Below are 24,080 nucleotides of genomic sequence, written 5' to 3'. Positions count from 1 at the left end.
CGGTAAAGTCACGTTGAAGGGAAACAATAAAATAATACAATGTATATAAAACAATACCGAAAGAGCTAAGAATATGAATTACTGCAGTCACGAAAGCTTTAAATCAAAATTTAAGTAATAATTTGTTTGTTAAACTTTCAATCTCATCAATAGTGAGTAGGTGAGGTGAATTGGTGAGGTGGGTGAGGTGAATGATTCATCGGAGTGAATTTTTATTTGACTCCCTTAGTCATCTCGGTGAGCCATCATCACGGATAGCCATGATCAATCCACTGCTAGATAGAGGCCTCCTCTCCACGTCAACACCCTCCCGCGCACGGCCATCCACTCGAAAGAATCCACGACCTCTGCGCAAGGGGCCAGAATTCGTGGCTTCGTCTCCTCAGTCGACGTGCCCCCTCCGTTCTGGAGTCTCGGTCAGTGACGAGACTGGGACTATAGAAAACGCAACGGCACAAATCCGGGCTATGGCCACATTTATTTTTTTTAAATGGTTTGTTGTGCGATGACAAACCTGTGCAGTTACCAGTAGCTAGATTTCATTTTTGCCGTGCGATCTCATGGGCCCATTTGGGGCTGCCGAATATGGGGACTTCATGCCAACTCAGAGCGGAAATAAGCTATGAAGCAATACACAGAGGTAATAAATAAAAAAATGTTATATTTTTTTTACTCTGATCACATTTGCGATTTTCCCACACAAATCAACCCACCGGCCCTCTGAATGGACCGGCATATCGGGAATTTACCCCATGGACTGCTGCCCCTATGGTCCAGTCCGGGCCTGGTCTCGACCACGCCTCGTCCCGCCCCCGCGCCCACGGTGTGCGATGTCTGTCTGTAACGCGCACGTGGATCTCCCAATGCCCGTGTTGCTCTTCCTGTCTCTCACTCAGGATTATTGTGGCTTCTTAGTGAGTGAATGAATTCCCAGCTGTGCATTTGTCCACTATCTTTTAAACGCCTAGACCTGTTCAGAGTTGTTGTTGCTTGGATTGAATCGGTGCTGCTGAAATGATCCACTGCCCCCCACGAGGCTGTGTGGCTGAAAAGATGGGTAAATAAAGTAGTCTATGCTCCTATAATGTCGCGGTAGTCGTTGCGTTCCTGAAGAACACGTGTTATGGGAAAATCGCGTTATATTAAATAATATGTAATATAAGGGTAAAGCATAACACGTGAGATGAGTACGCACGCTGAACAAAGTCTGAGGCGCGTGGGTAGCATCTAGAAGCATCCAGCAGCATCCCAATGCCTTGCGTGATGATGCTACGCCGAGGCAGTTGTACAACCGCTTATTCCTATCGCGCAACGCAGTTCCATTCACTCATTTGTGTTCTTTTCGATTCGCATCCGCGTCATAAAAACAAATGTGTTCCCGAACACATTCATCGCATTGTATCCAATTCGCGTTATAAAAACGCGCGGCGTTACAAGAGAACAGACTGTAAGTTGTTCACAGTGACGCTGATGACTGCCGTCACTGACCACACCACACTGAGCTCATTCAATCTGCATTGACGCCTCTGTAGCTCAGCACTCCGAACGGTTTTGAAAAGTCATTTGTCTGAACCAACATTTGTTCATGGAACGATGTGTTATTTACGATAAAAAAACGTATTCTGTAATGGAGTTGTTTTTGCTCCCATTTCTTTTTGGTGAGATGTTATCTCTCTCGCCTGGGTTTGATCCTGATCCTGACCCTGACGCCTATATATTTGAAGTTTGCACGTTGAACTTCTTTCGCACCGTACGTAGCCAACCACGCTAATCGTAGGTGTAGGAGAAAGACAACACATTAAACAGAAAAAATAAGTCTTAAAGAAATCAGTGTTCAATCTAAAAGTAAAAGTGCATAGCTCCAGTGGCTTCCTAATATCGGAAGGAAGAGCGTTCCGGACGGTTGTAGAAGCGCATTTGAAAGCGCGCGATGTGGTGACCGTCTTTGTTCGATGGCTAGCCCAAAGCTGCTGCTGCTGCTGCGAGTGGTTTTCATGATGCTTTAGTAAAGTATTTTTGTTCATTACTGGCACGCACTCTGTGTGTAATAAGTGCGACCTTGTAATGTATTCGTTAGACAACCAGAAGCCAATGCAGCACTGGATGTGGTCGTGTGGATTTTTCTCCGCGTCCTTGGGTTTTTTTTCTCCACATTTAGAATCAACATCACGCGTTTAGAGTATTTGGCTGCTCTAAATGTCCACATGATAAGCCACTTCATTGAGCTATGATTTGCGGCCAGGTCGCTTCTATACAAGAGCTGAGAGCTCAGTGGGCTTTGCCTGGTAAAATTAAAATAGTAATAAAAAGTTTGTTTTTTGCTCCGATTCCTATTTGCTTTCATTATTGCTCTCGTCTTTGTGTCACTGTGATGACGCAGGTCACCAACTCTTGCGACTGAGACTCCAATTACCCTGCTCTCTTTCTTTCTCTCTCTCTCTCTCGAGAGAGAGAGTTGTCAACAAGTACGAACTCCAGACGTGGGTGGAGGCTTCAAGACACCAAGGCAGCCCTGCTGAGATCCTGGCTCCAAACGACGTCAGTCCAGGGTTATGGCGACCTGAGATCGAGCTGGACTCGTCGGTAAACGAGCTGTCCCGGTGACTTTTATACTCTTGAGACATTGTGGAACGGTGACAGATTTCTGCCAGAAATGCGACACTGTAAGAAAAAATCAAATTGACTTGACATGGGTGGGTAGAACGGCCTTCTACAGCTCCACATCAGCCATCATCATCATCAGAATAATCGTAGAACGTTGACAGAGTTGTGCCAGAAGCACGGCACTGTGTATGTGAGTAAAAATAAAACTGATTTGACTTGACGTGGGTGGTCGGGTGGGTAGAACGGCCTTATACAACTCCGTGCCAGCCATCGTCAACATCGTAATCATCAGAATCGTGAAGGTGGCGAGAACCCAGCGGGACGAGTGGCCTCTTGCAGGCCACACGGGAGGCCGATTTAACAACCCTCCCAATAGCTAGGTGGAGGGGGCCCAGTCCGTCATCTTTTTGACGTAGGCCCCAGCAGCATCGTTAATATCACATGGTGGAACTGGCTGCAGTGCGTTGGAGTGAGTGGGGAGATTCTACACAAGACCTCTTAATTGCGTGCAACTTGAGAGAATGAGAATCAAGCCCGGACATAATAACAACACACCTTAGTCTGCACCTATATAGCCTCTTGTCACGGCAGCCCTTTTGCCCACTTCAGCAATTGTTTTTTTGCTGTGGTTGTCCCACCTGATGACGGACGCTTGTGTTGCGCCCGAAACGTCACGTGATTTAATTTATTTTATACCTCCGTGACTTTACCGAAAAAAACAAAGAGTATAATTCGGTAACAATTCAGTTTACAACCGAATCCCTCTTTACAGCGTTCACCACGCACAGCGAGGCATCGACACAAAGGCCCCTTTCATAAACTGTGAAGTTATTCATTGGCCTTAAGCCTCGGTATTCAGTTTGTAAGACGCAGGAGCTGTGGAGGGTGAGGAAAGGGGCGGTGGTATGCTCGCTGTGCGCATCCCGAAGACGGACAGCAAAAGGAATGTCACTTGCAGTGAAGGATGGACGCCTCCGAGGCAACATAAGTGTTACAATCTCATTTGCAAATTAGATCCGTGCCTTTTGATCGTTCATTCATTCGTCACGCATAGTCAGCGAAGGACCCTTGCGCCAAACGAGTGCCCCTCCTGCGACGGCGTTCACATAAATTGCTCTTGCTGCCGTACACCGGTGTCCATTGATATGTTTGATTCAGGTATCGAGAGTTCAATGTTAATGTGCAACTTCAGTGAGAAGACTAATGTGTGTTGTTGTTGTCTTGGTGTGGTGTGGGACTGTTGCTGTTGTTTTGCTGCCTTACCCAAGATTGCATTTGGTGTTGAAAAATGGTAAAGTGTACTTATGAAATTTGTACTAATATGCTTTAAATATATATTAGTGACTTGCTTACCTTTTCTCTACTTTGCACTCCTATTGTGTGCTTTGTATTGTTTGTAATTGAAGCTTGCGGATTCCTCCATCTCTAAACAAATATTCGGATTAATCCCGACTAGTACCCATCGAAACCATTCCTCGTTAAAATCAGTCTGAATTAAGACCAGTTAACTTTACAACCAAGTTTAATTAGAAACAGTTAACTTTATAACCAGACTTAATCAGGACCAGTTAACTTTATAACCAGACTTAATTAGGACCAGTTAACTTTATAACCAAGTTTAATTAGAACCAGTTAACTTCATAACCAGGCTTAATTAGAACCAGTGAACTTTATAACCGGGCTTAATTAGAACCAGTTAACTTTATAACCAATATGAATCCCTGCAGTCACGAAAGCTTTAAATCAAAATTAATAACCAAGCTTAATTAGAACCAGTTAACTTCATAACAAAGCTTAATTGGGACCATTTACTTTCATGTATACATCTTAATTGGAACCAGGAATTTAATGTACTTATGCGTACGCATTCCACCACCTCCCCAGCCTCTCGATGATAACACCAACAATACAAAACGTTCATTGTAGTTGCTCTGGGGATACGATTTTATGAACGTTATTTCTTTTATAGACTTGTACCGGCTGTAGCATAAGAACACATTCAGAATCAGAATGTTTATTTACACTGGAGGAGGAAGCTGATGGGCTGTGAAGCCCTCGTTTCACAGATGACCAGTTGGAGCTTGGGGTCAGCGAGTTACAACGACAACAATCGATACAAAACACGAGAGCAAGATAAAAAAAGTAAGAAAGTCGCTAAAAATAAATATAAATAAAGAATAGAAGTACAGTCTGTGTTCTCTGATAACGTGGCGGTAGTAGGTACGTTCCTGAAGAACACCGCTTTATGAAATAATCGCCTTGTAATAAATAATATATAAGGTAAAGCACAGTCCGCGATAACACGTGTGATGCGTAACGCAGGCTGAACAAAGATTAAGGCACCTGGGTAGCATCTAGAAGCATCCAGCAGCATCCCAATGCCTTGCGTGGTAACGCTACGTCGAGGCAGCCATACGAACATCTATTCACTTATTCCTGCTCGCGCTGCTACGTAGTTTCGCTCGCTCGATCGCGTACTATCCAATTTCCATCCGTCTTATAAAAATGTTTTCCCTATAATACATTGATCGCTTTATATATCCAATCACGCGTTATGAGAACACGCGGCGTTACACGAGAACAGACTGTAAAAATTGCACAAGTACATAAACTCCTGTCGATTGATCCCCGGTCGCACCCATAGCCCACCGAGGCCACGACGAACGGCGGGGAGCGCTCAGAGTGCTGAATCTCCTCCCCGGCGCCGCAAGTCTTGTTTGCTTCATGCGCACGGAGGGACAGCTGGACCGGGTCATAACGGAGTGGTTTACGGACCCATTTATGAAGCCCGAGCGTGGCCCAGCGGTCTCCCACGCGTCACCAACCACAATAACCAGCACCGTCATAGCCATCACAATAATGATCATCGTCATCGCCATCATTATAGCAATCATTAATGATCACCATTGTCACAGCCATTATAATAACCATCACCATCATGATAACCATAATTAATTATCATCATTATAGCCATTGTAATAGTCATCACCACCATCATCATGACAACCATCATTAATGATAACCATCATCATTATAGCCATAATAATGATCATCTTCACCATCATTATAGCCATCCACAGAGGCCAATTTGGATACTGCTGGTACTCGTTGTCTAGCCTATGCGCACCTTTTTAACCTCCTCTATCTGGCCAAACAGAAGCTGCTGGTCATGTGGTGGCTGGGCATGCGGAATACGTGACCCAGACATAATGGCCTCGCCTGCTGGAGGAGTTCACTGATGATGGGACTGTGTCCAGATCATTGAAGCATCTGTGAGCTCCTCACACTGTGATCCAGTCTCTTCTTTGGCAAGTTCACTCATTTCCATGACTTCTTGAATGCACACTCAATGAAGGCAAAGATCACCCGTATAACCTAGGGGCAAGTTCCGCTGTTAGCGAGCATCTACGAAGGCCGGCACGGCGCAAAAGGGGGTGGTGTTACCTCGCCTGGCTGCCTTTCTTTCCTAAGTCCCGACATTTACCCACCACACCAGGTACTTATTTGAGTCCGAGTCAACTTAGGGGAGACCCAGGGGCCCGGTTCAGACGTTCGCCGCTGCTGCCCACGACGAACAAAACCGTCGCACGCTCCTCGATCTCGCACCACCCTCCAGCCCCTGGGCCCTCCCCTTCCACCACCGCCACGAAAACAAAAGCCAAGGTAGTTTCACGGCGCCGTGCAATTTAGCGGTGGGAGGTGGTTAATAGCGGGGCAGGTGGAGGTGCGCTCCTGTTGACACAGAGGATGCTCTGAGGTTGGCGAAGCAATTGTGGTGTGTGGGGGGGGGTCTGGCTGGACCTTAGCCCCAAGGCCACCCACGCGGCCACTTCACTCATGCGCGGACGCACCGCTGAAGCCACCACTGTTGCCACCACCGCCGCTGCGCCTGTTGGCTTCCGAGAGTCCCTGCGACTGGTACGCTCTTGGACCGGCCTCCTTTGTTCCGGCATTCACATCAGTCTCGAGCAGGACCGGGTCATTGTTAGAATTGGTTTTTAATTAGCACCGGTCATCCTGGTCATTGACCAGTACTCATTCAGAACTGGTCACTGACCGGTACTCATTTAGAACTGGTCACTGACCAGTACTCATTCAGAACTGGTCACTGACCAGTACTCATTCAGAACTGGTCACTGACAGTACTCATTCAGAACTGGTCACTGAGCAGTACTCATTCAGAACTGGTCACTGAGCAGTACTCATTCAGAGCTGGTCACTGACCAGTACTCATTCAGAACTGGTCAGTGACCAGTACTCATCCCTGTTCAGTGCTGGCTTGGACCAGTCAAAGACCAGTACTCGTTTAGAGTGGTACCAGTTCCATTTGGGTATTGACCATTACTCATCCAGACCGGCTAGTGCCCAGTACTCACTTTGATGGGTTGTTGACCAGCGCTACTGCTCATTTAGTGATTTGTGTTTACTTTTATGAAAGGCAAGTCCCTTCATGGTCCATCCTGGCCGCTACTCACCACGGTACCAGTGTTAGGGCCGCTATTTATTGAGACCAGTCTCGATGGGGCTCGGCCCTCTTTGGAACTCGCCCTAATTTGCCGTAGCTAACTTAAGAAACGGTCAACATTTAGAACCAATTAACTTTAGAATCGACTGTTACCTTAGGACCGGTTAACTTTTCGAGCCTGTTCTCATTAGGCCAGTGTGTGTGTGTGTGAGGGCCGCCCTGCCATCCAGGTTTTGCCTTATTTAGGAGGAGCCCAGAACGAGTCAACACAAAGACCACACTTCAGACAGGTGACTTCCTCGCTACTATCGGCAGTCGTCTCTCCCTCCACATCAGAGAACTCTAACTCGGTCGGTTCTTTTAAATTACGCCTAAACACGGACGTTTGTCTCTGACTGGTTCTATTTTATGGATAATGTGATATATATTGAAACCAGTTTTTATAGCAGGAGCTTCCCTGAGCGCCAATGTGAGTTGCTTACGTTTCCATATTGGTTTATCTTCGGTTTTTATTGTATTGTGATTGGGGTTTTACTGGTGTGTCGGTGTTTTATTTTATATGTATATTTTTACCTCTGTATAAAACGGAGTTTATTATAACATTTTTATTATTCATCCACTGTACTCCTCCTAGACCCCTCCTCTTCACACTGTCACCCACTCACCCTGTTCCTCAATAACGTTTTTCCTCTTCCTCACCCTGCTCCTCCTCCATTCTGTTTCTCCGATGTCACTTACTCACCCTCCTCACTCACCACCTACTCTCTTACGCGGCTGCCTCTGTCACTCACCCTCATCCTCACTCCTCACCCTCCTACTCACTTTGTTCCTCACTCACCCTCATCCTCACTCACCCTCATCCTTAGTCTGTACCTCACCTCCTCCTCACCCTGTTTCTCAACGTCTTCCTCCATCTCTCCCAATCTCTTTAACAAATCACTCGTCCAGAGTTGTGATTTGTACAATGACGAGGATGATGATCCTAACTAAGAATGGTTGTAGAGTTTACTGGTATGAATTAAGACCAGTTATGAAGTTAACCGGTCCTCATTAATACTAGTTATGGAATTAACTGGTCCTCATTAAGGCTGGTTATATAGTTAATTGGTCCTCATTAAGACGCCGCGGTGGATTGATATTAACTACCTCACTTGGTATGCAGGAGGTCGTGGATTCTACCCCGATCCTTACACTTGTACATTTGGAGTTTGCACGTTCTCCTTGTGGTCGCATGGATTTTTCTCCGGGTCCTGCGGTTCTAAACACGCGCTTAGAGCATTTGGCTGCTGATAGAAATTGTCCACGTGATGATGAGAAGCCACTTAGTTGGGCTATCATTTGTGGCCAGGTCGCTTTTGAAAAAAAGCTGTAAAGCTCAGTGGACCTTTCCTCGTAAAATAAAAGCAGTTTTTCAAAATATATTTTTAAGACTGGTTATGAAGTTAACTGGTCCTAATTAAGACTGATATATCACATAAACTGGTCATACTTAAGACTGGTCACATAATTGATTGGTTATAATTAAGACTGTTCATACAGTTAACTGGTTCTAATTAAGATTGATAGATGAAATTAACTGCTTACAATTAAAACTGGTTATAAAGTTAACGGCTTATTATGCACTCTTTGGTTTTTTCGATAAAGTCACGTAGGTAAAACAAAATCAAAATAAAAGAAAACAACTAAATCAAATCACGACGTTTCTGAGGCAACACAAGCTTCCGTCTTCAGGTGGAACAGTCACAGCAAGATCGCTGCATCAAGTGGGGAGCTCTGAGACCCTCGAGCTTATATACAGGTTAAGGTGGGGGGGGAGGAGCCAAGCAGGGGACATTGATGGGGTGCGGGGCTAAGGTTAAGGTGGGGGGGAGGAGCCAAGCAAGGAGCCACGACGGCGTGCGGGGCTAAGGTTAAGGTGGGGGGGGGGGGGGAGGAGCCAAGCAAGGAGCCACGACGGCGTGCGGGGCTAAGGTTAAGGTGGGGGGGAGGAGCCAAGCAGGGAGCCACGACGGCGTGCGGGGCTAAGGTTAAGGTGGGGGGGAGGAGCCAAGCAGGGAGCCACGACGGGGCTAAGTTATTCCGTCTTTTGTTGTGTTGAGGGTTCGGGGGAAGCGGTGGTTCACTGCACGGGGGCAATGAAAAAATGGTTTAAAAAAAGGTTGTGTGCTTATAAGGTAGCTGAAGTTTTGACTTGGTTTATGACATCTTTCCAGTGGTTGCTTAATTTAAAACCATCCTCTCGGTTGAAGTTGTGTCTATGTTTGTATATCCGGATGGCTTCATGGACAAATCTTTGGTAATAACCGGGAGGTTTGCAGGGCACTTTGGTATCGGAGAAAACAATGTCATGAGAACCCGCTGTGTTGAGACAATGATCAGCCACGGCCGAAGAATTCGTTCTGCCGTGTTTCAAATCTAATTTGTGCTCGCGAATTCGGTCAGAAATATGTCGTTTCGTCTCCCCGATATAGCAGTCACCGCAGATACAACTCAATTTGTAAACACCGGGGTACTGTAAGTCAGGAATGACATCCTTTACGGATGGGATCAGATCACGGATTTTGTGTACTGTATTGAACCGAACCTGGATCTTGTGTTTGTTTAGAATTGTGGAAATCTTTTTGGTGACGCCTGCTATGTATGGCAGTGTGATGATGTTGATCGGAGTGTCAAGTGGTTGTTTCTGTATGGTAGGAGAAAGAGTTTGGCGGATGATACGGTCAGAGTAACCGTTCATCTTGAGGGCTAGATGTACATGTTTTAATTCACTGGTCAGGTGGTGTTGGTCAGAAATGCAATGAGCTCTATGGTATAATGTTTTGATGAGAGAGTTCTTTTGAGCCGGGTGGTGGTGGGAATCAGGCTTCAAGTACGAATCTGTGTGGGTAGACTTCTTGTAAACAGAATGTCCCAAAGAGCCATCAGTTCTCTCAAACAGAACATCCAAGAATGGCAGCTTGCCATCTTTCTCCACTTCTATGGTGAATTTGATGGATGGACGTCTGGAATTGATGTGGTCTAGGAAATGGTTCAAAGCTGGGAGGCCATGTGGCCAAATAACGAAAGTGTCATCCACATATCTCTTCCACAGGGAAGGACGAAGGGTGGGTGTCTGGATGGCGTCTGATTCAAATTTCTCCATGAAAACATTGGCTATCACATTGGCTATCACTGGTGACAAGGGGGAACCCATAGGGGTACCCTCATTTTGTTAGTAGAAGGTGCCATTCCAGGTAAAGTAAGTGTTGGTGAGGCAGTGCCTAACCAGCGCAGGTACAGCAGGGTTCAGTCCATGTTGGACCAAATCTTCAATTATTGTTATGGTATCAGGTACTGGGATCTTGGTGAACAGAGAAACAACGTCAAAGCTGACAAGGATATCGTCAGGAGATAGTACAATGTCTTTGACCATAGAAACCAATTGGGTTGAGTTAAGTACTGCTGAGGTGGTCTTGCCAGTGAAGAGGAGCAGAGTATCCGACAGAAAACGGGCTAGCTTGTAGGTAGGGGAGTTGATCGTGGACACGATGGGTCGTAGTGAGGTACCTTCTTTATGGATCTTGGGAAGACCATAGAATCTGGGAGGTCTTGCAGCGGAGAGTTTTAGGGAGGGACGTTTAGTTGGTTCGATTAGGGAAGTCGAACTAGTGATAATCTTGTTGGTTTTAATCGTTAGGCTTTTAGTAGGTTAGTTAACTGCTCCCAATGAAGACTGGTTCTAACGAGGAATGGTCTCGATGGATACTGATCTGGATTAATTAGAATATTTATTTAAACTGGAGGAGAATTCCGATGAGATCTGAAGCTCGTTTTTACATATGTCCAGTAAGGGCACAGGGTCAGAAAGTTACAACAACAAACTGCAAAATAACGATAGGAGTGCAAAGTAGATCCAAAGTAAGCAAGTCACTAAGATCTAATAAAATAAAGACTTTCTTCTGTATGTATATATGTATGTCTCAAAATTATGTAGGGTATTTTCAGACACGGTAGGAAGCTGACATTTTAAACAAATGAACCTTATGGCGGGACCCCGGGGTCCCATAAGCCCCCGGCTCTCGCATAAACATTATAAACATTACATATAATATAATGTAAACATTATAATACATAATATATAATGTAAACATTACATTATAATGTAAACAAAATCTTTGCTCTTTTTCACCAATGGGTTTGAAGGATGGTGGCAAGTGTTGTCTTAATAATAATAGGGGTTTTCCCCTTTTTTCTGGCAACAAAACTGAAACCTTTTTACAAGGATTCATGTCTGCATTAACCACAATACCTGCAGTCAAAATGCAAACAAAAAACATACTATGATAATATATGCACTGTCCTTGGCGTCATCTGGTCGAGCACCAACTGGGTCGAGGCTCAAAAGAAAGCCGTCCCTTGGTGTGGACCAATCAGTTTCAAGGACAATGCATATATTATCATAGTATGTTTTTTGTTTGCATTTTGACTGCAGGTATTGTGGTTAATGCAGACATGAATCCTTGTAAAAAGGTTACAGTTTTTGTTGCCAGAAAAAATGGGAAAACGCTATTATTACATTTTGGTACTGGCAAAGGAGGTCTAATGATGTAAGTGTTGTCTTGTTAAACTATGCCTTTAAAACGTAAAACTACTTACCTGCAGTACCTCTATTTAAATACACTATCGAAAAAATAATTTACACAATAATTTACACCCCTCTGTCAATCATCGTGTTTCTCAGTGTGGATTTGTGAACACACTTTGCAAACAGCACATAAAATAGGACGCGTTTTCAATGCGCTGTTCATATTGGACTATGGCTTAACCGCAAAAAAACACCTATCTGCACAGATGCATACGGACAAGAGAAGTATTATCAAACAGGAGGAATTAACGGTGCAACGCATCTCGTCTGTTAAATATCTGCAGGTAATAGGATTGTCATCGATTGATCCTGGCTACAGACATTGGTAGGTCACAAATAATAATGAAGATAAGAGAGCAGTTTCACTGTATTATGCATACCGTTATGACAAATAAGGACTTAAGTCCTTATAAGATAAGACTTGTTATGACCCTGCCCATACCCGAGCATGCAGCGCATTCGCTTGTTCAGCTCTTGTGCGCATTCATTCTCACTGCTGCGCTTGGACACGACAACAGAACGATCCGCGCCAGGAGGGTCGCGGCGTTTACGTGCGTGGTGGGACGGAGTCGCTAAAAATAATTACGTTTTGATTTAAAGCTTTCGTGACTGCAGTAATTCATATTCTTAGTTTTTTCGGTAAAGTCACGTTGAAGGGAAACAACAAAATAATTAAATATATATAAAACAATAAAAAATTCTCACGACGTTTCGACCATAACTCGACCATAACTCAAACGGTCGTCAATCGGACCGTTTGAGTTATGGTCGAAACGTCGTGAGAATTTTTTATTGTTTTATATATATTTAATTATTTTGTTGTTTCCCTTCAACGTGACTTTACCGAAAAAACTAAGAATAATAAATAAGTTCTTTACGATTTTGACTTCCGCTTATTGGGAACCCCGGGGTCCCGCCATGAGGTTCAAATGTAGCTTTTGGGACACAAACATCCGGGACAATCCGAAAATCCGAAATTTTTCATTTTAAGGCCCCCCAACTCTCGATTTTTCGTGCCCCATAAACAGGTGTGTGCGTATCATTCAGAAACCGTTCAAAATGTAAGATTGCGTTTTTTTTCCGTTTGATAGAGCGTTCGACGGCAAATGCAATTAAAGCGAGAACCATTGTTCTTGAGGTATTTCGCGTTAAATCGGTTTTCAACGAAAAAATACGCCTTTTATGATGTTCAAATCTGAACAATTGTAAAACGGTAAAAGATAGAAGCTTCCCCTCATAGAGTATTAAGTTAATATATTTTACGCTCTTTGGTTTTTTCGGTAAAGTCACGTAGGTAAAAAAAAATCACTCAAATAAATGCAAACAACTAAATTAAATCACGACGTTTCGGGTGCAACACAAGCGTCCGTCATCGTGTTAGAGCGATCTCTTTGACATATCTCAGCAACTACCTTCGCTGTGTTGCCATCGCTGTGTTGCTGAGACATATCTCAGCAACTGTCTTCGCTGTGTTTGTCCCCACCTGATGACGGAAGCTTGTGTTGCGCCCAAAACGTCGTGATTTAATTTAGTTGTTTTCATTTATTTTATAGATTTTTTTACCTACGTCACTTTACCTAAAAAAACAAAGAGTATGAATCCTTGCAGTCACGAAAGCTTCAAATCTAGAATTAATAGATTTCAGTTCTTTCTAATAATAGAACAAATTTTAAATTGACCGTTTTCCGATGGGTACGTCTTTAAATATGAGAAGTTGAATCAAGTCGTCAACAATTTTTTGGGTGGAAAAACACCAATGTTTGGATTAGTTGTTAGTGTCTGATCGTAGATAAAAATTGTAAAAAGATAATCAGGTTAAGAAGACAAGCTTCATGAACCAGTATATATAAAGTATATCAGTACAAATTGCATAAGTACATACATTAATGCATGTTTTTCAACACTAAATGCAAGCTTGGGCAAGGCAGCAAAACAACAGCAACAACAACAGTCCCAGACCACACCAAGACAACAACACACAGTAGTCCCTCACTAAAGTTGCACATTAACATTGAACTATTGATACGACGTGGGTAAATACTGGCCCTGACCTCGGTTTGCTTCGTCGCTGTACTTTTATCACAATGCAATTTCATACAGCCTCATTCACACAGTTGTATCACAAAAAAACGCAATGTATCGGGCAGCCTATACACATTAGAATGGGCCATAAGACCTTAAACCCAACGACCCCGTGAACATGATTAGGGTTGGGGAATGAATGCACTTGACACTTGAATTATAATTGGCGATGTCAGTCTGATGATGTAGCCAGTTCGTTACGACGGGCCTCGTCACCGTCTCGTTCTGTCTGCAGGTCGCCCACCACCACCTCCTCCAGCTCCTCCTGCTCCTCATTATCCCCATCAGCGTCTCCACTATGACTGAGGCTACGCTGGGCCACCCGTTTGCCGTGGTGCAGAGAATCTACTACCCGTGCGTGTGCGCAATCGGCATTCCCGGTGAGGATTGTGCTGCTTCTTCACCGTCCTAGAATCTCAGCCAGATCCGGAGGAACGCTGCTGCTGCTATCACTATCCTAGAGTCTCAACTAGATCTGCAGTAACGCTGTTGCTGCTGTCACCATCCTAGAATCTCAGCCAGATCCGCAGGAACGCTGCTGCTGCTGTTATTACCATCCTCAAATATCAGGAATAACGCTACTGCTTAGCTGTACAGAGTGGAACAACGCGGCGGACGTCCAGAATAATAAACACCTCATTCGAGACCCAAACATTGTCGCACCTCCACACCTCCTCCTGGCTTTGAAATTCACTGGTGGAACCATCAGCCGCATCACGACATTGACAGGCCGATGCACAGGTGTCCTTCATTAATGGGAAATTAAAGGCACAGTCGCAGTGGTGCGATCGTGGTCATGCAACTCACACTATTAGACCATATAGTAAACCCCTATAGACCCACAAGGATACATAGACTTATAAGGATACGTAGAGACGCCCATCGTGGGTGTGATTTTTATTCCTCATTAGGAGAGGTTTAAGAATTTGTATTTATCTGTAGGTTTTCACGACTAACATCTAAATTCATAATTCGTTTCCTATTGGGTTACATTGTCGTGTAGGTATTATGCCAATTTATAACTACAGTCCGTTCTCTTGTAACGCTGCGTGTAGTTTTTAGAACACGAATTAGATATAAAGCGATTAATTTATTAGGGAGCACATTTTTTTTTATAACGCGGATGCGAATTGGATATGATGTGATAGAGGGAACGGAACTACGTCGCGCGAGTAGGAATAAGGGGTCGGACGGCGTAGCATCACACAAGGCATTGGGATACTGCTGGATGCTTCTAGATGACATCCACCTGCCTCAGATTTCGTTCAGCCTGCGTACGCATCTCACGTGTTATCGTGGACTGTGCTTTAGTTTCCCTATATTATAGATTAATTACTATAAAGCGATTTTTCTAAACGTGGTGTTCTTCAAGAAAGCAACTACTACTGCCTTGTTATAGGAAAACACGACTCCGGTTTTGCTTTTGAACCAAACCAATATTTTGAATCGTGCGTTTAGAGTATTTGGCGGCTATAAATTTCCACGTGATGATGAGAAGCCACTTCGTTGAGCTATCATTTGTGGCCAGGTCGCTTCTGAAAAAAGAGCTACATAGCTCAGTGGGCCTTACCTGGTGAAATAAAATAAAAATGGTTTAGTATAGAAAATACAGTAGACTCTTGATTATCCGCATGCGGTTTATCCGATTTGTGGATTATCCTGGCACCTGAGATTTTTGGCATGAAGCAATAACCGGATTTTCCCTTAAGCCCAAATTAATAATCTAAAAACTGTTGTACATTGTTAATGTTGGAAATCTTTATTACAAGTCACGTGCTTAAACCAAACAAATATGTTCCTCCGGTTAATACGAAATCCATGTGATCGCTTCTACAGTACAGTAGTTGCATATCTTTACAACAGTGGGCAGAGTTTGATTGATGATTGATGTTAATTGGTGAGGCTCTGCTGCTGTCCACTTAGTGGCCCGAGTCTGCTGCACGGGAGCAGGAAAGTGTTATCGCTGAGCACGCGCATCGATCGGTCGATCTTTACGATTGGTTATAAATCTAAAGAGTAACAATACAATCGTCAGTTGGGCTTAACTTATAATTCATGCCTATTTTAGTGATCTTTGGCATAGAGATCCGTGGAAAATGGATATTTTTTTTCGTGATTTTTAATTATCCGCAGCTGTCCTTCCCATCAAGCACGGATAATGGAAAATCTACTGCAGTTTAGTTCTTAGTTTAGATCTTTTCTAAAAGGAATTTATGTAGCTCCTTATCTAAGGTGCTTTACAAAGAATTAACAATGTTACAACATATGAACGTAATGGTGGAGATGAGGCGAATTAAATAGATTAGAGGAAGCAATGGGGGAAAATCTGTGGTGCGTGAATTGGGTGAAAGCAAAATCAATGACAGTAAATGATGATGGATTGAATGATGAATGAATGGGGAATGAGTGATAGCCATATATATACAGTAAAACCTCGTTATTTCAGTATTTGATCATTCGTAATTGGGGATAATTTGGCATGGCTCCGCTTTCGGGATATATAGAGAATTAGTCATTCGCCGTGAGCCGAATTTCCATACCGAATGGTCCAATTTCGACATAAACGCGGAGTGATGCCGCACGCCACAACCAAAACAATGACTCGGTCTGGTGGCGGGGCACGTGGTGAGCGTCAGTGCAGACCTGTTGCTTGGACCTTACCTTGTTTGTGCACTCTGTCCAAGCCAACCCTCTCAGAATTGCAGTCTACACCTACATCAAGAAGTAATAGAAAGGGAGTGAAGTATAAATCCCTTAGTCTGCGAGACAAAGCCAAAGATTTGGTAGAATTGATGCAGGTGTGCCAATGCGTATGGTGTGTGAAGAGTTTGACATAACATCGAGCACCTTTAACGACATCAAGAAAGGCCGGGAGAAGATTAGGAAGCGTGCCTTAACCTTGGAGGTTAAGTGCATACTAAGTGCAGTAAGCCCCACTCCACAACCTCTGTCACCTACCACATGGAACCTACCACATCCTCCTTCACTTGTAGTGCTGGTTACTTATGGTAAGTGTTACTTTTTTGGAAAACTATTTTTGGAAAACAAATTAAAAAAACATTTGGGAGGGGAGGAACTGGGGAGTACAATTGTACATAATTCGGAATATTGGATAAGGCCAGAGCCCCATGCATGTAACATTTACAAGGGTTTACTGTAATATATATTTGCCCACGACGTGACAACGTGATTTGACTGGTCTTGTAGCCGGGTAGTGGAGGGTTATAGTTACAAATCGGCATGACGCCCATACGATGACGATCTAATCCAACGGGAGAAACTCATAATAAAGGTTTTTGGGTTAGATCGCGTTTATTTATAAATGTGTCGTAACCCTCCACCACCCGACACGGCCAATCAGCAAAAAAAGTGTCACGTTGACAAAAGACAAATAATTCACTACTTCAGCCCACCGGTGTGTTGAAGAGTTAATCCACATTTACAGTTTGAGTACGACGTTTCGCTGGTAAATACATCCAGCATCATCGGGCAATTCACCAGAATGGTAAAGCCCTCGCTTGCTCCCGGTTTTATATAGAGCAGCAGGGTGACATCATCACTTAACTCATATCAGGTGCAGTGATTAGAGGCGGAGGGGGGGGGGTATTGTAATTATATAGTCGATTAGTAATCAGTCATTGGTTATGATTAGTAATGAGTTGTAGATTAGTAATTCTTTAAATCAAAATGTAATGTGTATTATTTAATAAACGCGATCTAACCCAAAAACCTTTATTATGAATAATATTGGTCGCGAAAGCCTATGTGTTAAACTGGGAGAAACTCAGTCATAAATCAGGTTTCAGAACCTATTCCGTGACCGGCCATTTTCTCAAACCTGGCGCCGTGCAAAACGTAAAAATCGTCGCAAACAAAATAAAAAAACGGGGTTAATTGGTGGGCTCTGTTCCCGCGGGAAATGGCCAATGGGAAGGCGGGGTTCTGGGTACCTAGGGGAGGTGCTGTGGGGGAAAAAGATGTGAGGGAGGCGGGGCTAAGGGGAGGGCATGATCCTCGTGTATGTGGAGAGAACGCGGACCATCTCACTCCCACTCAACCCGCACCTCCCCCCCCCCACCCGCCCTTCTTCTCCCCAGCCAACCTGCTCACCACGCTTACCCTCGCCCGGCGCTCCTGCGGCCTGTCCAAGGTGACGCGCACGTACCTCGTGGCCCTGTCGGTGGCCGACAGCCTGACTCTCGCCTGGTTGGGTGTGGTGGACCTCACGCTGCTGTGGCTGCAGCCCGAGCCCTTCTGGGGCGCCTACCCGTGGTGCGGCCTCGTCACGGTGCTCGAGTTCGGTGCCATGTTCTCCTCCATCTGGATTATCGTGGCCTTCACCATCGAGCGCTTCCTCTCCGTGGCCCGGCCTGCGGGGTCGGGTCCCAGGCCCACGGCGGCGGCGAGTAGGGGCGGTGGCGGCGCCGGTGGCATCTGCGGTGGAGCCACGACTCGGAGCCGCTCGCGGGCGGCGCTCTACGTGACGCTGGCCGTGTTCGCCGCTTCCTACGCCTTCGCCGTGCCGGGGTTCTGGCTCAACGTCACCGAGGTCCAGAACGTCACGGCGGTGCGTGATGTCACAGCGGTGCGTGACGTCACGGCGGTGCGCGACGTCACGGCGGTGCGTGATGTCACGGCGGTGCGTGATGTCACGGCGGTGCGCGACGACAATGTCGCGGAGGCGGGGAACGACTTGACTTTTGTCGCCGCCTTCCGAGACGTTGCGGAGGTTCACAATGTGACGGAGGTCTGGAGTGACGTCACCGAGGTCCAGAACGTCACAGAGGTGAGAAAAGGTGGCGCCACGGAGGCCTGGAACGATGCACCGGAAATCCGGGGAAACCTCAACGTCGGGGAGGTCTGGAATGGCGTCGCGAAGGTCCGCAACGCCTCGGGGACGAGGAATATCGTGGAGGTTGGAAACAATGTCACAAAGGTCCAAAAGGGCATCGCGGAGGTCCAGAACATCACAGAGGTCTGGGGCAACATCACACAAGTCTGGAACGACGGAACGCCAGAGGTCGTAGCAAGAGGCAGGAAGAACATGTTGGAATCTTCTCTCCCGACACGGTCGACGTCATCATCCTTATCATCATGGCCACCACCGCCGCCGCCAGAAGCGAGGCAGTCTCAGCGCTGCCACCACAACGTGAGCCCCTATGCGGAGGCCATCGTGTGGGCCCACACGCTGGCCTCGGGCGCCGTGCCCTTTGCCTTGGTGCTGATCCTGAATGGCACAGTGGTGTGGCGTCTGCGCTCCCAGGCGTTCTCGGGGCCCCAGGGCCCCCTGCGGGCCAAGACGCGCCGCTCCGTGGCCATCCTCCTGGCCGTGTCGCTGGCCTTCGTGGGTCTCTCGCTGCCACGCTTCGTCACCTACTGCCTCCTCCGCACGATGGGGCCCGAGTGGGCGCGGGACCGCAACGACTTCACACGGCCGCTCAATGTGGCGGCCGACGTTGCCATCATGATGCACCTGGCCAACTCGGCTGTCAACTGCTTCCTGTACTGCCTGGCGAGCGCGGCCTTCCGCGCCGAGCTCGCGGCCTTGTTGGCCTGCAGGGGCTGCGCGAGGGGGAGCGGCAGGAATGCCGTGGGGGCGCGTGCGCTCCGCTGAGTGGTAGCGCGTGTGTGCGTGTGTTTGTGCGTGCGTGTGTCCGTGCGTGTGTGTGTAATAGGGAGAGGGAGTGTAATGGTTAGTGTGCTGAGCTTACAGACCCGGCGACCCGAGTTCGATTCCCGCTCACAGCCATGAACACCGGTGATGATTATCTGAACCGGTACCTGGTGTGGTGTGTAAACATCGCCACTGGGGAGACAAAGGCAGTCGGGCGTGGTGCTGGACACCCACACCCCCTTGTGTACCGTTCCGGCCTTAATAGGTGTTACTCGCTAACAGCACTTGCCTCTACAGTCTGTTAAAGGCGATACGGGGAATCTGTGTCTTTGTACCTGCGCAGTGTCCTTATTACCAGCTCCGATTTGACAGCGGAGGTCTCCCTTCGAATCAGTTGGGTAGCATGTGTGGTAGCTACCCCACCTGACGCTCCACGCGAAGCTCCGCCTCTTCTCAGCCGCAGTAATGCCCTTCCTTCTCTATGCTTGCGAAATGTGGACCCCTCTAATTGGACATCTGTGACGGTTTAAGACATTCAGCCTGACCCTGCCTACGATCCATCCTGGGTTTAACCAGACTGGATTGTGTGAGGAGCTCACAGATCCTTGACAGACCTGGACACAGTCCTGTTAGTGAGCTGCTCCAGCAGGCGAGGCTCCCATCGGTTGGGTCATGTAGCCCGCATGCCCAGCCACCACATACCTAAGCAGCTTCTGTTTAACGGCAAGAGGAGTGACGTGGTACGGGAGGACGTGGAGCTGAGTCGACTTGCCGATGACTGCTACCAGCTGTGTCAAGATCGGCCTCTGTGGTGGAGGCTCGTGCATGATGCTACTGGGCAGTTGGAGGAAGTCGCCCTCCAGCCACGGCGAAGGGCAGAGGAGCGACGCTCACAACAACGAGCGGAGCGCCCGGCGACTAAAACGTAGCAAGGTGACACAGTGGGGAGCATAGTTGGTGCATCTGGCAGTCATTTCAGTCAGTCATCTTATACCACCTGGATCTGTCTCATGTTCTGCCAGAGAACCTTCCACACTTAATGTGATCGCCTCGAAGTGCACCTAGCCTGGCACATGCGCTGTGGTGAAATCACCTTCACTCTGTCAATCCGTTTGTCCATCCATCCATAAATGCATCTGTACGTGGCTCTGTCCGTCTGTCAGTGTACGTGTCCGTTCATGCATTTGTTCGTGTTGTCCATCTGGTTGACTGAGGTCTTCATAGGCCTGTCTGTCTGTTTTTCAGTCTGTCTGTCTGTGTGTCAATCTGTCCATGTATCTGTCATTTAAAGCATACGTCTATGTGTCGATCTGTCTGAACGAGTATGTTGTATATGCCCCCCTTTCCATCTTAATATTAACAAGTAATTTTTCAATACATATAGATACATATTTCTATTGTTTCTTTTAATTTTAATAATGAATAAAAACACCAAACCAGGCCTCAGCATGGCATGTGGAGGTCATATTTACCTTGACCCACTAACACGATTTTGACATTCAGAGCCCTCCCAGGGTCAGAGGGAGCAGATAGAGAGCAGAGCACAGCGAATTGCCAGGGGCTGACGTAAACACACCAAGCCAGGGTCACTGGGAGTTTGCGTTAGCCTAGATATAGTTCAGTCAAAAAGCTGATTGGTTCTACATTACTATTAAAGTAACTTAAAATCGGAATTCAACGACAGGGTAGGCTAAAGTTATTGATCTTCACACCAACTTCAATTGAACCCTGCCACAAGCTACGTCAATGTAACCATCACCCGTCTATTAATTTAATATGAAATGTATTTACATATTTGAATAATTTCTATACGACTTGACCCGAAGCCTAACAATCAGGTTTTCCTAAGTCAACATGAATGCTCTAATCCACCCATACGCAAATAATAAGCCGGGTTAAAGTAAGAGTAGAGAGGAAAAGAAATGCAAGCGAACAGCAAAACTGCAACGTAAGCAAAGGGCGATGTTAAACCCAGGGTCGGAGAGAAAGGGAAATCCCGGCCGTCTTTGTATCCCTGCAGCGCGGGGTAGGAGTGTGTATACGCTTGGGGAAACACGAGTCAAACACCACAACGAGAAGCTGACTCAGACCTTGGATTAATACAGAATCATAACTATGGAACTCTGATGAAATGAAATGTTAACTTAAAACTTTTTAACCATTTCTTTGTGTGTCGGTGAAAGTCGGAGGGAATATCGCCCCTCCCTCCAGGTTGTGCACCCAGACAGAGAGGCGCCTTCGAGACAATTTATAACATTTGATTGTTTTACTTGTGGGTTTTATGGTAGGAGTATGACAACGGAATATACCGTGGGTGATGCACAAGGACACACACTGACACACGTACGGACACACACACCGACACAGATACATACGGACAAATCCTGACACAGCAAAAATCGAAAGAAACCCCGCCTTGTGGGCAGGATCCGAGTGAAGGGATTTTTGGGCATAAAAAGAGGGTCCTGAGCATTGAAACCTCAGTTCGACCCGGGGGGGGTCAACTCGGAAGAGTTCGACTGGGGGGGGGGGGTCGGCTCACCAGAGTTCGACCGGGGGGTCGACTCTCGGGAGACAGTTCGACAGGAGTGGGTCGGCTCACCAGAGTTCGACCGGGGGGGGGGGTCGGCTCACCAGAGTTCGACCAGTGGGTCGACTCTCGGGAGACAGTTTGACTCGGAGGGGTCGGAACTCGGGGAGTTCGACCAGGGGGTCGGAACTCGGGGAGTTCGACTCGGAGGAGGTCGGAACGCGGGGAGTTCGACCAGTGGGTCGGCTCAGGAGCCGTTCCAATCGGGAACGAGAGCAACAGGTCGCCAGCCGGCGAGCTGCAGAGCAGGGGGCGGCGAGCAGAAGCCAAAGTGGCCCCGTCGCTACCCACTGACGTTGGCAAGACTCGCAGGGTAGTGAGGCGTCACCTAATGTGATTTCCAAGAGCTGAAAGACAGAGTATTGCTGAAAGATTATTCTACATTGAGTCCAGCTGCAGAGCGACCGACGCACCAAGCAAGAGCTTCTGCAAACCAGAGCAAGAGCATCCAGCAGTGGAGAAAAACCTGCTTTCAGCAAACCAGCAACGAGCACGTTCGAGTTCTCCACCCAGAGAGAGGGAGCGTGCCGATGCAGCTCATCCAACAGCGGAGAGAAACTGCTGTCAGCGAACCAGCACGAGCGTGATCGCGCAGCTCATCCAGCAGTGGAGAGAGGTGTCCACTGAGCAGAACTGAGAGCGATCAAGCAACTCTCCCCCGTGGACAGAGGCTGGCTGCTGCGTGGAGGAGGGCGGCGATTCGTATGATGCACTCCCACACACCTCACCGCTCTAAAGGGAGCGAGGCTACTTCTCCTACAAGCGATGCCAACTTCAGCGTATGGCAACGCAAAGAATTAATTCCAAACACTGACTATTCAAAACAATTCATATCACTCAAACATACACGGGTCCTTAACCAGAGGCGAACACTCAAGTCCGTGAACCATCTGGCTGTGGAAGCATCGATCGTGTGATAACAGTCTGACATTTATAAGTATATTCATAATTTTCCTCTTTAATATTTTGTTTTGGACTGTACTTCTAATCGCATAAGTTACCAACCGATCCATCAATACGAATTAACCCTTGGCACCTTCGCCACGGAGCTACGCTCCCGGGGAGGAATCGTGCTAAACCGATTTTCTGATCATACAATCTTATTCACGAATTAATTAATTAATCTCCCGTGAGATAACACGTTCCGCCGCATACCCTCACACTAAGCCATTTCGGTAATCTTATATTCTGTCCGGTGGATCTGTTGTTACATTTATGCCTTTGGAAATAATAACTGTTTGATTGTCTTTTTATATGAATACCGTTGGATGTTAATCAATCGCCCGTGATAATGTGCTGACCATTTCAAGCATAATGATCGTTCATATTATAATGTATAAGCTTTTGTGTAGCATAGCGTTGGCATGTGCTGACTCTCTCTCTCACTAACAACCATCGCTTTATGCGGGGTCCATGTGTTATCAAAGTGAAATCGTACAGTCGTTGATGATACTGTCTTGATACCGTGTGGATACCGTGTTGAAGTTCCGAGATTGAGAGTTCACATACATAATATAGTTAAGGTTTAATTAGAAATAAATTGATTAATACAGAAGTGGTCGTGTGATTCTTTCCTGAAATTTTTGCATAAGATCTGTATCCTGCGACGAGATATGAACTCGGGAACCTAAACTATAAACACACCAATCCACTCTCATTAAACTTTAAAGCGAATGATATGAACTTGGGACCTAAAATATGAACACTCGGGGAGTGTTAAAGCGAGAATCATTGTATTATGCTGATCAATAATACGAAGTTAGACAACGAGGCCGAATTGACACTAGCGTAACTGCACACGATTGATTGCGTTATCCTGATTGATAACCCCTCCTCGTCAACGAGGCCGGGCTTGATTATCATAAAGGCTATCATTAACACAACCACACCCACTCGTATAAATTTATACGATTACCTCTCTAATTAGCATAGTTACATGCATAATTACATGAATTAGCATAATTTCGGATTAATTATGCAAATTTCGAATTTCATTTTATTTTAATTATTTTTCATCAATTTTCACACACCCACATATACAACAAGTATCTGTCCATCTGTTAGTCCTGTCTGCATGTCTGTCTGTCCACTGCTTTATCCG

At 46.2% G+C, this 24,080-nt stretch overlaps 1 protein-coding gene across 5 annotated transcripts; it reads left to right on the top strand.

The window, feature by feature from the left end:
* The first annotated feature begins 5,811 nt into the window (after nucleotides 1-5,811).
* Nucleotides 5,812-21,883, top strand: LOC116955361 (uncharacterized). Of its 5 annotated transcripts, none has more exons than XM_076053083.1 (4): nucleotides 5,812-6,522; nucleotides 7,300-7,359; nucleotides 14,011-14,155; nucleotides 17,873-21,883. In XM_076053083.1, exons 1-4 carry the CDS (start codon nucleotides 6,442-6,444, stop codon nucleotides 19,387-19,389), a joined length of 1,803 nt encoding a protein of 600 aa, XP_075909198.1. In that variant the 5' UTR covers nucleotides 5,812-6,441; the 3' UTR covers nucleotides 19,390-21,883. The 5 variants fall into 5 exon arrangements, with proteins under 5 accessions (XP_075909198.1, XP_075909197.1, XP_075909200.1 ...); XM_076053082.1 differs by having other exon boundaries at nucleotides 7,300-7,419; XM_076053085.1 differs by having other exon boundaries at nucleotides 6,439-6,522; nucleotides 7,316-7,359.
* Nucleotides 21,884-24,080: the final 2,197 nt, after the last annotated feature.

Source organism: Petromyzon marinus, chromosome 59 (genome assembly GCF_048934315.1).
Source record: "Petromyzon marinus isolate PM22_M1 ecotype Great Lakes invasive population chromosome 59, UKy_Petmar_22M1.pri1.0, whole genome shotgun sequence".
Classification (NCBI taxonomy): domain Eukaryota; kingdom Metazoa; phylum Chordata; class Hyperoartia; order Petromyzontiformes; family Petromyzontidae; genus Petromyzon; species Petromyzon marinus.
Note: the sequence above shows the minus strand (reverse complement) of the source record. Positions and strands in the feature narration are given on the sequence as shown.